Source organism: Myotis davidii, unplaced genomic scaffold (assembly GCF_000327345.1).
Source record: "Myotis davidii unplaced genomic scaffold, ASM32734v1 scaffold292, whole genome shotgun sequence".
NCBI lineage: Eukaryota > Metazoa > Chordata > Mammalia > Chiroptera > Vespertilionidae > Myotis > Myotis davidii.
Window position 1 is genome coordinate 618,752 of NW_006285042.1, and position 18,973 is coordinate 637,724.

At 39.2% G+C, this 18,973-nt stretch overlaps 1 protein-coding gene across 2 annotated transcripts in view; it reads right to left on the reverse strand.

The window, feature by feature from the left end:
* Positions 1 to 15,513, reverse strand: part of SLC15A2 (solute carrier family 15 (oligopeptide transporter), member 2) — a 29,432-nt gene extending 13,919 nt beyond the window's left edge. For both annotated transcript variants that reach the window (XM_006755342.2, XM_006755343.2), the window contains exons 1-7: positions 15,338 to 15,513; positions 13,597 to 13,684; positions 12,491 to 12,632; positions 6,596 to 6,688; positions 5,387 to 5,486; positions 3,188 to 3,278; positions 2,874 to 2,951 (exon numbers count right to left, since the gene is read on the reverse strand). In XM_006755342.2, coding sequence (XP_006755405.1) covers positions 2,874 to 2,951; positions 3,188 to 3,278; positions 5,387 to 5,486; positions 6,596 to 6,688; positions 12,491 to 12,632; positions 13,597 to 13,684; positions 15,338 to 15,442 — 697 coding nt within the window. In that variant the 5' untranslated portion in view covers positions 15,443 to 15,513. The remainder of the gene's footprint in view (positions 1 to 2,873; positions 2,952 to 3,187; positions 3,279 to 5,386; positions 5,487 to 6,595; positions 6,689 to 12,490; positions 12,633 to 13,596; positions 13,685 to 15,337) is intronic.
* Between the last annotated feature and the right edge of the window lie 3,460 nt (positions 15,514 to 18,973).

Sequence of the window (18,973 nt, forward strand, 5' to 3'; positions counted from 1 at the left end):
TTCAACTTGCATCTCCAACCTCTTTCTCTAAGGGAGTCTTCCCAATAGTATTCAAGCGTGCCTCATACCATCTCTTGACTCCTTTCAGCTATAAAAACTGTTTTCCCTTTCCTACTTAAAATATTATACATATATATTATAATGTATATATATGTATTCCAGAGAGGAATGGAGAGGGAGAGAGAGATAGAAACATCAATGATGAGAGAAAATCATTGATCAGCTGCCTCCGCATGCCCCCCACTGGGGATCCAGCCTGCAACTCAGGCATGTGCCCTGATTATGAATTGAACCATGACCTCCTGGTTCATAGGTCAATGCTCAACCACTGAGCCATGCCAGCAAGGCCTCTCTTTCCTACTTCTTATTCACTTCCCAATCTTTTCCAATTAATCTTAAATCTCCACCAATCTACCATAACTGATGTCATCAAATTAATGACCTTCTTGTTGCTATATTTACTGGACATTTTTTACCTTAACTCAATTTCCCACTCAGTGGCATGTGTCACAGAATGATTTCCTTTCTTCTTAAAATCTCCTTGGTATCCAGGAGAGCACTACTGCCACTTTGGCCATTCCTTTTTAGTCTCATTTGTGAGCCCTTCCTCTTTGCCTATCTTTTAAATGCTGGTGTTCCTCGGAGTTTTATCCTAGCCTTCTTTTTGCCTTATTCTTATTATCTCTTAGTTATTTTCATGGCTTAATTGCTATCCCTATACTCATAGCTCCAGATATTTCTCTACAACCCAACATTTATTCTGAGGTCTAAACCTGTACTTCCAAATAACTGCTTGGAACTCTATATGTTCCAAGATATCTAAAATATAACAGAGTCTAAACTAAATTTATTGGTATTGCCCCAAACCTGTTCTCCCTCATTATCTTAGTCAATAACCCCACTCTCCACCCAGCTGATCAAAGTCAGAACCCTCACTTCACATATTTAATCAATTAAGTTTTATCAGTTCTACCAAGTGAGACAAGGTGAGCTGAGTGAGGCACTCACCTTGAGCACAAAATTTAATGAAGTGCAAAAATTTTAGTACTCGAGATAAATAGTATTCTTCACTCACCTTTAACCCACCCTTTGCCCACATCATAGTTTCTGAAAAATAAAAATCTAACAATCATTCCTTTGTTCAAAATCTTTTTGTAGCTCTCCACTTTTTTCTCCTGGTAAAGTTCTAATTCTTTAATTGCTTAAAGGCCTTTCATTATCTGGTTTCTGTCTATTTCTCTTCTTTGTTTTTCTCATTTATGCTTCAGGCAATCTGAATTCTTTTAATATCTTTGAATATGTCATACTAACTCTCACTTCCTTGTCTTACAGATACCATGTCCTATTTCTGTTTCACTTCCAATCTCTTCTTTGATTAATTGCTGTTAATTCTTTAGTTCTCCCCTTAGATGTCATTTCTTTAGGCAAGCTTTTTTTTGACCCTCAAAGTCCTAGTCAGACATCCCTCTTCTGTGTTCCTATAGCTTTTTAGATACTTCCCCGGTTGTTACACTGACCATACTATTTTGTTTGCCTGTTTGTTTCCTTCTTCCTGCTGGACTATATAAGTTTTTTGAAAGCATGAACTGTAGTTGTCTCATGCATCAATGTGACCCCAATATCTAGCACAGAATCTGACATATAATCGGTGCATTAAATAAATGTTTGTTGAATGAATAAATTTTCAAACATTGATTAATTAAATTATAGTGAAAGGCCATAAGATTAAGTTATTTATTAGTGCCAAGAAAAGTGAAGCAGCTGACTAATAATCATAGCTATACTTGTTTAGCATTTCATAATTTATTTTTAAAATTTCCTTTGCAGCATCTCTTTGGGTCTCATAATTACTCTATGTAAATATCATTATTATTCAATAATCCAGAGAAGGAGACATAGTTCTAATCACTGGAAAACCAGGAAACTATTTGGGAAAATGTTTGGCTTAAAAGAGAGAGGAAGAAGGGAATGTATTATCATAGCTCTCCCGAAGAACACATGCATTTTGTTGGAATTAGAATTGGAATCTGAGTGCTACTATTAGCCACCTCCTGCTAGAAAATAATCACACTGAACACTGTGAGTCTCTGGGCTCTTTTTCCTCTATTGAGTTCTTTATGTGTTTTGACTGGACATCTTCCAAGGGGGTGTTACCCAAAGGCTCAGAGTGAGAACAGGTTTCCAGGTCAGTGATTAGAAACAATTATGTCCAAATTTCTCATTAGATTGCATAAACTAAGCAGCTCCTTTCCTCTTCCATTACTGGGTTCTTGGTGGTAAAGAGAATGCCACGATCTAAGTTGCAGGAATCCCCACCTACTTATCCAACTCCTCTTATTCTCTTTGTTCCTCTTATTCTCAATGCTCCTTGGGAGAACTGCAGAGCAGGGCAGAAACTGCTAAACCTAGAAGTGACTTTATAAGTCCCAAAGAATTCAAATGTATCTTTCAATTACCAGATGAAATAAACTAGTTTGAGAGAAAGGGTTATCTTCCTTGCTTCCCCTCATATTTTAGTGTAGAGAGTACACATTAGAATTACCTAGATATTTTTTAAAGTATAGATGCTCAGGCCCTATTCCACAGAGAGACTAATTTAATTGGATCTACATCAAGCCCATGGCTCAGTTATTTTTTTTTTAAAGCTCTCTAGGAATCTTCTTATTAGTTGTATAACCTTGAGCACTTTTTTAAAAAAGGTTTTTGACTTTAGTGAATTTATCTCCAATGTTTAGGAGAAACCCCTACAATAATGCCTACCTAAAAGAGCTAGTCTGAGGGGTGGGTAAAATCATTTGTGTAAAGTGCTCACATGATGCCTTACATTGGCAGGCATCGGTGATTATTAGTTTCCTCGGCAACACTGGACTTACCAAGAGCTATCACCATAAGCAATCCCGGGACTCCAAAAGCCAGTGCATAGCAGTCTCCCCCGAAACACTGCACATCTCCTAAAGAAAAAAAAAGTAATCCTGAATCTTGAGTCCTTGATGTTCTGCAAGCTCAAGTTTTTCAGGTTGTAGACGTAGACATCCATAATCTTTCTTTGGGGTCAGACAAATCAAGATTGAAAGAGATTACCTCAGGTTTTCAAGCCCTTATAAGAGGATGAACAGCAGGAAGTCTTGGACAGATTTTTGTCTGGCTGAGAAAGCTTTATAGAGGGCCGCTCTGAAAAGATTCTAACCTCTTAGCATGGGTGTGACAAAGGTAGAAATCAAGCTCCCTGCATTGATGGAGAGGTAGAAGACTGAGAAGTATCTAGTCCGTTCCTCTTCCTGAAACAAAAGGAATATTATCAGTTCAATATAACTCTTAGCTGCACTGTACCCAATCAGTGTTCAGATTCAGCTGGAAGTACATATACAGAGACAGATTCAGATATTGCCTCCCCGGTATCTGAATATTATATTAGATATTTTAAAATATACCTGGCTCACCACATACAAACATTTACCCATCTTTCAAACCTTAGTTTAAACATGCATCTTTAACATTCTTTTACCCCTTTACCATACCAAAAATAATCATCCTGTATACTATGCCACTATTGTGCTCCATATATACCTATTATAATATATTTTTTTTTATTAAATGTCTGTTTCTTTCAGTAGGTTGTGAGTTCCTTTAAGACAGAAATCGTGTGTTACTCATTTCTGTAATCCCCACTGTCTTCCATAATACCTGCATATATTACAGACAAAGTAGATATTTATTGACCAAATTAAGCAAATGATTGACTGAGTTAGAGAAAATATTTTGTGGAATGTGTGGTAGGAATAGGATTAGAACATAGGACAGTGAAGTAAACTGCTGATCAAGTAATTTACCTAGTGCTTATAGGAAGTCTGCCAGAGAGTATAAAAGGAAGTCCATGTTCTTAGAGGTGGCTGATGGAAACTTGGAGATGGGTTTGTCCTATGATTAACTATCTTTGTGAAACAGTTACCAAGTGAAGCAAATTTCAAATAAAGTTGCTAATGCTTTATTCATTCATTGTGTACTGCTGTGCTTCATTCTGCCACCCAGATCTTTTCCTGACACAGAACAATCTGTCCTTCCCATTTTCTATTTTACAGTGTATTTCACTTCTTCTTCTGCTCCCTATTTAAACCTTATTTCACACACATATTTGTATAGTTCATAGTGTATAGAATCTCACTTGCCAAAGTTTTGTTATTTCTCCAAATTATGAACTCTGGACCCCAGACATATAAAGAATACAAAATGATCGCTAAATGGTCTGAAGGATAAAAGACCATTTGAGTTAAGACCACAGGAAGACAAGACACAGAGAGACACCAGAGGGAAAAAAACTAGAAGCATGATAAATAGCTATAGAAGAGGGAATATATACATGAAGACAGACTAAAAAAGAAAACTGAGAGCAAAAAACAGAGCCAGAAAATTCGGCTGATCTAAGAATAGACAGTTTCCCTTACCCAGTTCTCACTACTTCCTCATACAAGCTCAATTTACTTATTTTATACTGTTCCCCGCTCCCCACCACCACCACCACCATTGACAATGTAAAGTATTTAGGAAAAGAGAGAATGATCATCCATACCAGTGACTTTCAACCTTTTTCATCTCATGGCACACAGAAACTAATCACTAAAATTCTGCAGCACACAAAAAAAATACATTTTTTTTTTTTTTACCAATCTGACACACACAAAAAATAGATATAATTTTGATTCATTCACACCAAGTGACTATTGTTGTGTTAGCTATTGTAATTTTTTAATTTGACAATCTAAAGGAAAAGAGGTCAATACTCCTGAGTAAATAGTCAGGTATTGCATGTTCATAAAATTATTGTGGCACACTGGTTGAAAATCCCTGGTCTAGACAAGTTCATCTATAGAAATTCATTCTGCTTGGTCATTTTGCCCTTTCATAGGATCTCAAAGTTAGAGATACTTAAATCACCTTTACACTACTCATCCCTTCCCATTCCCAAAGTGCTTGCGACATTTTTTTCCTAAATGCTTCAAGTGAGAATAAAGTCACTACTTCAAACTCTATTTGAAGTTTTTTCTTCTTTCAAGCAAAAAGCTAGTTTCCTATAGCTTTCACTCATTGGCCTCACCTGACATTTGTCCAAAATCTATAGAAAGCTATAATATTTTTCATTCTTATTGAATCTAAATATTTCCATTTCCCTCAACCTTTCTTCATAAGATGTGTCTTTTTTAGGACATCTACCACCCTGGTCACTTTCCTTTGAACATTTTTCAGTTTTTCTCTCTATTAATGACCCATACCCAGAATGGAACATAACTCCTCAGATATCTCACCAATGTTGGCAAATGGCTACCTGCCAGGTACCTCTTTTAACATCTGCTCTGCAGTCTTGGAAATACAGGATTACCAGGACTCTTACATGTGTTTTTTCAAACTGGTCTCCACCAAAAGCTGCCACACAGGGTTTGATACCTCCTGTTCCCAAAGCTATTAGACTCAGGCCGACCACTGATAGGACTCTGAAATGGAGAGGTGAGGACACTAACCATATTGATATTAAACACAACAGTAAAAACTGAATATAGGGCTACAGGAGGAAAAAAAGTATACATGTAAAGATCCTTTTCCATTTCTAATCTGTGAGCACTCTCCATCTGCCTTCACTCCCAGGAAAGACTTGAGGGTACTTAAGAGCTTTGTGACCCTCGAGCCTCTGCCAGGAAGTATTTATTGCATGGGAGGATTTTGTCCCTGACATTTCCATTTATCCCTTGTGTACAACAAATAGAAGTAGATACTGAAGCAACTTCAAAATTTAAAGCTCTGGTTATCAATTTTGTCTTAGTCAAAGAGACACTTCAATAGAAAGACCTTATGAACCCTTATCCCACATACCATTACTGAACACAAAACAAAATGTTAAAATCCATCATAATTATTAGAAGTGTCATTGATTTTTGGTGGGACACCAATAAGGAGGTATCTAATAATTATTAAATTTCAAACAAAATTCTTTACTCACTGGATAAATACATATATAGGCACATTATAAACATGAATACATATGTCCTGGTTCTTGAACAACTGTAATCCTCTTTGGTGACTGAACCATCAGACATAAAAAGCTATCAAATACTTCTTGCCCCATAAACATCAGTAGCTTTAGTAAAAATGGATAGAGCAACTGCGATATATGCAACTACATATAAATGGAAAATATCCAAGCTTTGAATATGACTTCTACAATGCATTATAAGAAAATGTTACAGACATTTTTTTAACCCCAGTAAAGTACAGATGCATGAATGGATGAATAAGTGAGGGAATATGGAGGACAAAATAGTTTTAATGATTGCCTTCAAGCATACGATGAGTTTTTATGAAGAGGATACCAACTAGGCATTCTAAAAGTCCCTAAATATTTAATAAAAACAAATGAGTTCAGATAAAGTATGAAAGAGTTCAACTTGTAAATAACTTCTTAACCAATTTGGTAATAAAACAACAGTAGGCTATAAAAATAAAAGGATATCTCTGGTAAGAAAATAAAAAATAATCTGTAATACAAGTATAAGAGGTTTACCTAATGGAAGAAAAATGGTCCAGTTTATTCCATGATTTTACTCACGTGTGTACCATGTGTCCCCCCAGTATTGGCAAGGCACCCAAGGACTTGATCACATGGCCAAGTACATACACCAAAGATAGATACATAATTGTCCTGTTGAGAGAGTTAAATTAGTCATTCCAAACAGAATTCAGAGACTTAAGTAATACAGACTCAGAGTTCATACTATTCTCAGTGCCAGAATAAATAAAGTGAAAAGAGAGAGGGGTGGAGGAGGAAAAAATTTCCTGAGAAATGCAAATAGAAATAATAATGGTAAATGAAGTAAACAGACTAGAAAAAGAGAGAACTCTTTGCCTTGAGTGTTAGAGGTAATGGACATTCCCTTCAAGCTCCTTTCTCATATATGACCTCTCCTCCCCCCTTACTCTTATGTTCTTACTTTACACATACACATACACATACACATACACATACACATACACATACACATACACAGAGAATTCCTGCTCTGGTACAGATATGTCGAGGCCAGAATAAATTTGTAGTGAGTGATGATGTTTTAAAGTTGGAGAACCAGAAGAAGAGGCTATTTTGAGATGTTTTCCTCAAGGAATGTCTTTGGCTCTAGAAATTGACAGGTGTTGAGGAAAAACTCCAATTAAACAGAAAAAAGGAATGGCTAATACAAACTTTCTCTAAACCCAACCATTAAGATATAGAGAGAGGTAAATTGCTCTCAGATTCAGCTTAGTCACTTGAACACTTGGTTTATTTATAATATCTGCCACAGTTGCTTCATGGGCAATTAAAAATGGAGCCATGGACTCTGAATAGACTTGCCAGTGATAAAGATCATTCAGCTGGTAGGGACTGCCTGTTGTGTTGTTTTTCCTGAAATCTGAATGGCAAATACAAAGTAGAAGAGTGCGGAATTCTGGTAAGAATGTATGTAGAACTATAAACATTGAAATAAGGTATACGGCCACGTATACAATACACTTCTTAGGTATATCACCACACTAGCAGTCTCTTTATGTATAAATAGAATGTAAGTTCTAGAAGGAACCTTGGAAATTATATAGTTTACATCTGTGATTTTAAAGTATTACATGCTACTGTGGAATATAAAGAAAGGAAGGAAGGAATCAGAGAGAGGCTAAAGATACCAGAAACTTAGGATGTGGATTTCTTATTTTAAATATCCAATTTTCCTAGGTTGGCTCTCCAGGGAAGGGATCTTAGAAGGCTTATGACGGCAAGTAGGGGATAAAAAGTTGGGTGACTAATATCAGAAGGAGGAGCCAGGGTTTCGCAAAACATTTTGAAGGGCCTTCTAGAGAAAAGTTCTCTTTGTTGGAAGAAAAAGAAAAAATCAGAATGAAAAAAGACTGAAAAAAGGCCAGCTCTCATAATCCCAAAAGAGGTGATCTATGCTAGATCATCCGACAGAAAAATCAAAAGGAGTTTGAGCTGGAGTAATAGAGTCTGACTAGGGAGATCAGAGCAATATCAAATTATTGGACTAAATAAATAAGAGAAATGTAAGCGGTGTAGAAGGAAAATAGGCAACTTTCTAGGTAAAAGACTCAGGGAATTAGTCTAGGATATGAAGAACATAAGAGAGGAATCTAATGGCAGGAAATTAACAGAAGGAGAAAGAAGTCAAGAGAAACATGGAAAGCCCACATTTGAAATGAGATCACTGGAATCATTGTAATTCAAACCATATAACACAGAACTGTGTTAGATAGACTTGACCTAGCTTCCATTTGCAAATGAGGAAAATGAAATCCAGAGAGATCAAAGGGCAGTCCTAAAGTGACATTCCAATTAGTATTTGCATTAGGTCTAGAACTTCTACTTTCTAACTCAGAGTCCAGTGTTCCTTCAGGTTTATCATGAACAAGTTAATGTGGAAAAAGGAAGGGAAATAGAAGACCTTTTAAATTTTATTTCACCACCAGAAGTAATTTTTAATTAGAGCTTAGGAACTGAGGGGTATGTGTGGTGATGGCAAAGGAAGAGATCTAGTGTGAAAAGAGTAATTTCTGACCAGACAAAAAAGATAGGAGAGGGGAGGAAATGCTATAGACCCACTAAGGAGAAAGAGAAAGAAGTGTAGAGAGGACATCCAAAAGCATATTTGACAATAAAGATATTTAAGAGGGTGGTTGTGATTGCCAAGGTTGAGTCCAGACTGATAGGCATGGGTCACAGTGTATAAAAAACCAACACTAGGGATAAAAGTCATCTTCATGCTTGCCCACAGCTATCCTCAGTCTTGTGCCTACATTTGAGTATCTGAGGGTGAATAAATGTATTAGTTGAAACATTTACCAGGCACTCTTCTAGGTGCTGTGGATAAAAATATATATGAGACTTTATTTTCTCTTCAGAAGAAAATATTAGATTTATATACAAATAACTATAATAAGATAGAATTTGGTAAATGCCATATGAGGGCAAAAAAATAAAAGTTCAGAGAAGATTAGGTTACTTCTGACTAGTAGTAAGAGTGAAGGGCAGAGAATAATCCATAACATAGGTGGTCTTTGAACTGAGCCTTACAGGATTTGGACAAAGGAGGATGGGGAGGAAGGAAGTTCCATGAAGTAGAAACAGTGCAAACAGACGTAGAAAATGTTTGCACTGACTATTGTTAGGGGAACTTTAGCAGTATTCAGTTTTTCTTTAGTAAAGTCTTGAAAGGGAGTATGACAATAAGAGCAGGAAAGTCAGTGGGGATGAGATTAGTAACAATGGGCGAGTCAGCAGAAAATTTTGAGCAAAGTAGCAATGTGAACAGAGATTTCTTTCAGGAAGATTAATTTGGCAGTCCTGTATAGGCTCAATTGTAAGAAAAGGATATGGGAGGCAGTGATGACATTGTAGGTGTCCAGTTCAATAGCCCAATTTAGAGGTAATGAAGACCAAAACTCGAGTTGTGGCAGTTAATGGCAGTGAGAATCACTGTTGAAGAGGGATAAATGTGAGAGATATTATAGAAACAGAATTGGTAGAATTTGATAACTGATTGAATGTGAGCATATAGGTTTGGGAAGTGAGGATAAGGTGGAACATCCAGGTGATGAATGGCACTATGCAGTTATAATGCATACTGAACTTGAATGAGAAATTAAGATTATAGAGTTGGAGGAGCTATCTGCACATTGCTAATATTGATGCCATAGGATCTGCTAAAAGAGAATTTGGAGAAATAGAAGACAGTAAAAAATATATTCCCTGGGGAATTGCCTACATTCAGGAAAGGGTGAAGTAAACAAAAGGCAAAAAGCCAAATAAGGAAGAATCCAAAAAAGTATGAGGAAGAAAATTAGAAAATGCAGTGTTAGAGAAGCCCATGAAGTTTCAAGAATATAGGAGTAATAAATAGACTGAAATGTTAAAATAAGCTTAAAGTGAATAAGAATCTAGAAAGTACTGCTGGAGTTTGTCAACAAAGAGATCACTATCACCCTAGCTGGTTTTGCTCAATGGTTAGAGGATTGGCTCGAGGACCAAAGGGTCTTGGGTTTAATTTCCAGTCAAGGGTACATATCTTGCAGGAGCCAACCTATCAGTATGTCCCTCTCACATCCATGTTTTTCTCTCTCTCCCTCCCTTCCACTCTCTCTAAAAATCAATGGAAAAAATATTTCTGGTGAGGATTTTTTAAAAAAGAGAGAGATCACTATCAATGATCTTAGAGAGAGGCATTTCAATAGGATAAAGAGATCATTTATGCTATATTTTATTCTACTTACCACAATCTGCTGCTCTTCATTAAAGGCAGTTGAATATGAACAGTGTGAAACAGGTATTTGTGTCTTATTCATCTCTTTACCCCCCATGCTTATTTGAACAAATAGAAGTTTGCTAAACATTTATTTAATTAAATTCTATCAAATTAAATTGAATTGAATTGGATTCTATTGCATTACATTATATTAGTCTGCCCTAAGGAGTGATAATAAAGAGTGAGAAAGGAAGGCAACAAATACAGATGATTCTTTTTAAAATTTGGAGATAATGGTAATAAGACAGACAGTTTGAAAGGAGAGTTAACAATAGTCTTGTTTGTTTAAAGGTCTCAGAGATTTGAACAGGCTTCTAGGTACAGGAAAAGACCATCTCTATGGAGAATTTGAAGGCGAGAGAGAGGAATATTGAGAGTACAAAAACTCTAGGGAAAGTAAGTTAGGTAATGGTGACACATATGTGAAAATTCATCAAACTTTACACTAAGACTTTTGGATTTTCGTATTTTATTTTAATTATAACTCAATAAAAATAATTTTTTAAAAATAAAGAATACCTCAAAAAGGATTGTGATTGAGGGCATAAGTAGAGGTTGTAAAAAAATATATAGTTAAAATAAAAAAAATCCTTAAAATTAAAAAAAAGTAGAGGTTGTTATATTTCCTCTGAAATAGACAGGAAGCTATTGTTCACCATACCCAAGAACTATACTCCAACTTTAAAGGAAGTGATTTTTAAAAATCAATGGAAGTACTGGTTATGTATGTGAGTCTTTTATTCTATAACTGAATAGAGACCATGGCTTATGCTTTTTATTCTGCATATAGTGCCAAACCCCTATTTGGATGGACTTGGTAACTAATATTATAGAAGGAGCAAACATAGATCTCAGCTACCTATGTACCGTCCCCCTCTCAAATAAAAACAAAACGAAACTGTTTAGTACTTTACATATAGGTTGTAGTTATTATAAAGTGCTGATTAAATACTTTACAGCCGTGGGCAAACTACGGCCCGTTTGAAATGAATAAAACTATTGGGAAAAAAAAGACCGTACCCTTTTATGTAATGATGTTTACTTTGAATTTATATTAGTTCACACAAACACTCCATCCATGCTTTTGTTCCGGCCCTCCGGTCCAGTTTAAGAACCCATTGTGGCCCTTGAGTCAAAAAGTTTGCCCACCCCTGCTTTAGAACAATGATTATTTAGAGGCCAAAGTGAGATATAAGCCAGTGTTTCCTAAGAGAATTCTTTGAAACACTGGGTCCACAAGATACCCTGAAAAAAATATCCTTTGGTCAAACAAGTTTGGGAAACACTATGTGCCATAACCTTCTCTTTGAGATTTTCCAGTGCATATTAGCATGTTAAAAGCTATAAGAAGTCATGCATTAAAGAAACATTTTAAGCTGTTTCAGCCTAGCATTTTTCAAACTTATTTCGCCATGAGGTCTTTATCTTCCTATATAACACTCATTATTATCCTATACAGCAGATTTTTAACAGAATGTACTTTGAGAAATGCTAATTCAGATAAATCCATAGGTGACAAGTCCACAGAAAATAACTGGGTAATGGATATCTAAGCTCCATCTCTAGCCTGTGAGGATAATGTTACAGAGGACAACTATAACATTATCCTATAAATGTCTCCTGGCGCTAATTTCAGGAACTTAAAAGATACTGAACTGAACAGACCATTAGTCTAACTCATAAAAAATTTTAAATTCTTAAGAAGAAAACTACAGAAAGGTTAGAGAAGAGAATAAGAGTTGGTATAAGAACCGAAAAGAGGGACTCATAGATTTTAAAGGAATTGGGATGATTCAATATGTAGAAGAGATGGCGATATATCAAATAACTACACTGACGTCTCTAAAATTATAAATTTTCTGGTGGTTAGCAATCTTTATTTTCCCTGAGATCAGAACAAGAATTAGTCTTAGACTACAGGATAGTAGGTTAAAATTAGATTTAAGAAAAACAACAACTCCTGATTGAAACGAATGTAAAAATATTGGAAAAACTGATAATGAAAGAAATAGCCTTTCTATGTGTCTGTCTTAGAGAGATTCTATCTGTCTTGGATGATATGGTGTGTTCTTGCTTGGGAAAAGAGGCTCTAAGTGGTAGCCTCTGTGAAATTGATCTGTAAAACTTCTGGGGGTGTGATCTTCCATCTTCCTTACTTGAATTTTCCCAACCATGAGTCAGCAACGGCGGCTCCCAGAATGGGAGTGAAATAACAGAGGCTGCTGAAGGCATGGTATACAGATGTGGAGGTATCTTCATTCCAGTGCAGGAAATACAGGAAATATAGGGTCAGCACAGCTGAGGTGGAAAAAAAAAATGGAGACAAAATAAGATAGGTGCATTAAAGTAACTTATGGAAGAGAAGTACATTTGCTCTATGGTCTTTGAAGGTGATCTTAACCTTCAACACTCCTAGCAGTGAAATGACTGAGGAGTGACTCCCAGGCAGTAGAAGCAGTGCCCATGGGAGCTGTGAATGGGGTGGTGCTTAGTGTACAAATGTAATACTCCTCCCTTCAGTCTATGTTCACACATAGCATCATTTAGGCCAATCATAAAGAATATGATGCTTCTAATATACCTTCCATCTCCTTTTCAGCAACAATCCTATGTAATAAAACGCTAATATGCAAATCGACCAAACAGGGGAATGACCAGTCACTATGATGCTCACTGACCACCATGGAGCAGATGCTCAACACAGGAGTTACCCCCTGGTGGTCAGTGCGCTCCCCTGTGGGAGCACTGCTCAGCTAAAAGGGGGGCTCAAGATTAGCGAGCACAGCGGCAGTCGTGGGAGCATCTCCTGCCTCCACAGCAGTGCTAAGGATGTCCAATTGCCAGCTTAGGCCTGCTCCCCATCAGTCAGACATCCCCTGAGCGCTCCTGGACTGCAAGAGGGTGCAGGGGGGGCTGAGGGAAAACACGCCCCCCCCCCCCGCCGAGTGCACAAATTTCGTGCACCGGGTCTCTAGTACATTCATAAAGCTAATATGAAGAATGGAACTCAGATGGTGAGTGTTTTCCCATTTCGATTCTCACAGATTGTGTTCTGGTTTCTATTAGTCCTTTCTATGCTTGGCCTGTATCCATTACTAGGTAAAATCCCATGAGGCATTTATTGGAAGTCCTGGCCAAAGGAAGGGACCAATTTGGATGAAGACAGAAAGAGTGGATAAGGGTAAAAAATGCATACAAGAAAACTAGACATTATAAACATGGAGTGAGGGTCCATGGAGAAGACTTTGGGACACAAAATTACCTTTCATTCCATAATAGGAAAAGCGCTCACAGAATTCATTCACCACAATGAAGATAATGCTCAGTGGATAGTTGGAGCCACAGATTTTCTATGAAGCAGAAAGACAACGGTTCAAGCATGAGCTTCTCATTTAAATCTCTACCATTCCACAGCAGAAAAATGCATCTCTTCTAAGTCACCATGATAGGTAATGTCACCATGATAGGTGAGTCAATGATGCCTACTCTTCAAGAAATAGCTGTTTATCTACTAAAAGTGCTTGCGTTGATTGCTGATTTAGGAATGATAGAAGCTATTACGAACATTACTTGTTCTTCATTCATTTAATATGGAACTGCTCAGACATTCCTTGATCCTAGACCCAGGATTTGCTTATCTTCCCATCACTATTAACTGAAAAGCCTGGGGCTCTGGGCAGAATACTTACTATATCTAGGAACATAATGAAGAGGTGGCTATCAATAGATTAAAAACAACCCTCCTAAATATTAATATACTAGAAGCCCAGTGCATGAATTCATGTACCAGGGAGGTCCCTCAGCCTGGCCTGAGGGATCAGGCTTAAACTGGCTTTCCAGCATCCCCCAAGGGGTCCCGAATTGCAAGAGGGCACAGGCCAGGCCAAGGGACCCCACCAGTGCACGATTGGGACTAAGGAGGGATGTGGGAGGTTGGCCAGCCAGGGAGGGACCGCAGGAAGGCTCCAGGGCATGCCCAGCACATCTCGCTCCATCTGGATCAGCCAGACCCCAGCAGCAAGCTAAGCTACCAGTTGGAGCATCTGCCCCCTGGTGGTCAGTGGACGTCATAGAGAGCGGTTGAGCGGCCTTAGCATATCATTGGCATATTACACTTTGGTTGAATGACCGACTGGACAACCGAACACTTAGCATAGTAGGCTTTTATTATATAGGATATTAATGTATGATAATAACTTGCTTGAAAGACACAATGAATTAACTTATAACCTTCCCAGCTCACAGCTTGAGAATTCTGCAAGCTGAGGTTTTGTTAATACACTTTCACTAGCTATGTAACATTGTCACTGGCTGGGGGAACATATTGACCCTGGCCATGTCACTACACCTGTCTTTATGCTTCAGGTCTGTTATTTCAACAAAATGAGAATACTACCACCTCTTGACCCATATTAAGAACTTAGTAAATATTGTCCATTATTACTGTATCCTCTTCATTACAGGATTTTGATGTGAGAATTGAATGAGATAATGAATTTGGAAGTGCTTTAACCATTATTACTTTTTTTGTTTTTCTATCCTGCCTCCCACTGTAAACTTGAACACATCGTAAGTACTGAATCTATTCTCAAACTTCTCTTGGTGACCAGCTTAAGACTCTGGACACGGGGAACTAAGGGCTGCGTTTTTATATTGGTAAAGAAAGAACAATCACACACAGTTCTCTAGCACAGAAGTGCTTGCCAAGTTTCCCTGGACTTTCCCATTGCTTTTTCTTTTCTTCACAGAGAAGTTCAGAATATACATACAATGAAACATAGCAAAGTCCTGGGTCTCAAATGAAAAATTTTGACTATCTCTTCCTGCTGCTTCCCCTCCCAAGTAAAAGAAACCTGTTTAGATTTTCATGTTAATTCTAACTCCAAGAAAGGATAGTTTTTAATCCCTATTACATCTCAGCCTAGCGCTCCAAGAAGCCAAAGAAGAGAACCAAAAGTACAAGCTTGTTCCTGCCTAAGGCAGAAAGGAGTCTGGGGACTCACCGGAGGTGACTTCTTTGGAAGGCTGGGAGGTGGAGGTGGTACCTCTTCAGTGGAGACAGGTGAAAAAAAAGTTTCCTTGGACTCATTTTTCTGGAAGGGATTCATAGCTGGCTCCTTACTCTTTCTCTCTCTTCAAGCATTTGGCTTCGGTAAGCACTTGGGACAGCTGCCAGCCTACTGTGAAAAGTGGGACTGACTGGGAGGGGAAAAGGGGTGGCTTTAGAAACTAGATTTAACCCTGTAGGTGTTGGCTTGAGCAACTGCCTGACCCAGAGCAAAGCATAAATCTATAGGAAAAGAAAGTGTTGGGTCTTAGAGACTAGTTCAAAAGAATAATTATGTAAAAGGAGAATTGTGAACAACACATCATGAGATGGGAAAGACAATGCTGGAGAATTGCAAAAGAGTGCATAATAGTTAAGAATGCAATCCTTCAAACAGATTTAAGCATTGATTTGTGGATAACAACAGTTGCCACTTACTGAACACCTATTATAAACAATCTATACTAATAAAGAGCTAATATGTTAATGGTCAATACACCATAACGGTAATGACCAGATCATTAGCATATTAGCTGGAGCATTGCTCTGGAGATGGGCAGAAGCGGGGAGGCGCCCGGAGGAGGCGGGACCATCCCCTGCTGGGGAGGGCAGGGGTGAGAGTGCATAGCGCCCCCCTTACCAATCCTTCACCACCCACCACTCACACTCTAAGTGCCCAACGGCCCACCTGCCAGGGGAAGGAGCACAGCACAGGGGGTGGGAGGCTTCCATGTTCTCCTCTGGTGCCATGATGAGGTGGTGCTGCTGTGTTGCTCCGGAGATGGGGCGGAAGCGGGGAGTCACCCAGAGAAGGCAGGACCAGCCCTAGGTGACTCGAGGGACTGAGGGTGGGGCTTAAAGCGCCAGAAAAGGCCAGAGGGTTTGGGGGCTGGGCCAGGTGTGCTGGAGCTCTGCATGGAGAGGTTCGGGTGTCAAGGCAGGGCGGCACCACAATTTCAAATTGCACGCTCCAGCATATAATTACATAGAGGGTATGGCAAAAGTAGGTTTAGAGTTGTTTGTATGGAAAAGAATATAGTAATCCTATATAATAAAAGCCTAATATGCAAATTGTTCAACCGGGAGTTCAACCGCTCACTATTATGTGTGCTGACCACCAAGGGGTGGCACGGAACACGGTGGGTGTCAGCAATGCAGGGCTGGCAGTGGGCTGCAGTGAAGGCACTGCCGGCCCGATGGACCTGGACAAGAGTGGGTCCATGGCAGGATGGCGGAGCAGGTAAGTGGGCAGAGCCAGGCCAAGGCAGGTGTGAGCGGGGGCCTGATCACCCAACAGATGGTGACCAGCAGCTGGCAGGGCCTGATCGCCTGATCAGGGCTGGGCCCCAGGCTGGGACAGGGTGCTGGGAGTGGGTGGCGGCGACCAACCTCCCGCAGTGCCCGAACGGGGGGCTGTGACCTCTTGCCAGCTACCTGGGGGTGGGGGTGACAGGAGTGGAGGTGCAGTGAGAAAGCGTGCTGCCTGCCCGGTTTCCATGTAGTGCCACTGGGTGGCCCAGAGGCCCATGCTATGCCCTGGCCATGGCATCTGACCGCACTCACTGCATCTCTGTGTGGGGACTTGGGCGCCATGACTCAGGCGGAGGGGGGTGAGTGGGGGCCCAGGGACCCAGGTGCTTCCCAGGGCCCAGAGGTCAGCTGGGACCTGCCCTTCCATGCCAGATGCTTGCACTTCTATCACCGGCCAGGCCTAGGGACCACACCCTTGCAGGAATTTTGTGCACCAGGCCTCTAGTCCTATATAATAAAAGGCTAATATGCAAATTGTCCCCTTGGGAGTTTGACCAACCAGGAGTTCGACTATTTGCTATGATGTGCATTGACCACCAGGGGATCGCACAGAATGAAGGAAGGTCCTGGCCAGCAGCTGGGGAAGGAAGGCCCCAGGCAGAAGTCAGAGGCCCCTATCGGCTCTGATTGCAGGCCAGGCTTAGGGACCCTACCCATGCAGGAATTTCATGCATCGGGCCTCCAGTAAATAATAATACAAAAATAAACATTTCATGTACTCACAACTGTAAACCTACTTTTGCCCCGGCATGTATATATAATCTATCTACCTATTCTGGAATTCTAGCACTGGAATTTCACCATGACAAATAAAGATTGGTTTTAGTAAATTGAAATTCATTGGAGAGGGGGGGTCAACACAAAATTGAATTTAGAGAGGTAGAAAGATGTTGATTTTTGGTTTTCAACTTAATAAAGTTCAAATAGAAATATCCTATAAGCAATTAAAGGCATGGGGCTAAAGAAAATGAGAGAAAAGGGTGGTGATGTACATTTGGGAATCATTCGTCTCCTTTGCTAAATTCATCCCCTGTGCTTTCATCACTTCAAGATGAGTCCATCATTTCATGAATAAATATTTAATTTGAGCAAAAGTTATGAACGAGTTACTTTCTAGGTACTATTGCAAATATCATTTTCCTTATATTTTAGTGGATGAACTCCCAAATACTCCAGAATATAGTTAGACTTTTTCAGAGGAGGAATAAGAACAGGGATGGTGATAACAGATGAATTTTATACATACTGTATCATTTTTACTAATTCAAAAAAGTAAAAAAGGAACAAAGGAGTAGGGTGCCCTGCTAGTTTTCAGTTAAAAGAAAAAGGAAAAGAATGGTCAGAGAGCAGTAAGAAAAATAAGGAAACCAACCAGGAGGTCGGGAAACAGGAGAATGAATTATTTTATCTGAGACTATGAAAGAGAACCTATGGCTCTATTCCCTGCAAAATTCTTACATTACCTATTTGAGTAATTTATTGACAAAACCAGGAAAAGTCTGGCCTATCTTCCATAAACAACTTCAGACTTTGACCATGTTCTCCCAGCTTTTTTTACACGCATTCCCGCTCTGTCCCACAAACTTTTACCTAAAGAGTCCAGCTTCATTTCTGAATGTGGCATTAATAATTAAGCTGTGTAGTTATTCTTTCAGGAAATATTTCTCTGTTTGGGTTGGTTAATGACCCTACATGCAAAACAAATGAAATTACTAGTCAAGTTAACCACTAGAGGCATAAATGCCTTGAAGGGCTAATTATGTCAATGGCTCCCCTGCTCTAGCCTTGTACTTCTAGAACAGCATTTGATTTAGCAAAGTAGATGAAATAGTACCTGTATGCAACGCACTATTTCATTTGTGCTTATAGGTACCCCAAATACCAAACTTTATTGCATTGGTTCTCTGATACTCCTTTGTGTAGATAAAATTCTTCTTTTGATGATGGCAATATAATGTTAGTATTCATAGACTCAAATACTATCAGAGATGGAAGAAATCTTAATCTTGTCCTATGTAAAGTAAACTTGCCTGATGATCAGTCATTAATGTTAATTTATATATGTAATAGAGGCCCAGTGCACAAATTCCTGCACAGGTGGGGTCTGGCGGCCTGGCCCCAATCACGGCAGATCGGCGCCGGGCCTGTTGGAAGGAGAAGGCAGGCAATTGCTGGCCCACCCTGATTGGGGCCCAATCAGGGCCAGGCTGGCTGAGGGGAGGGGCCATGAGCAATTAGCTGATGGGCCCCACCACTGATTGGGATGGGGGGAGGATTGGGG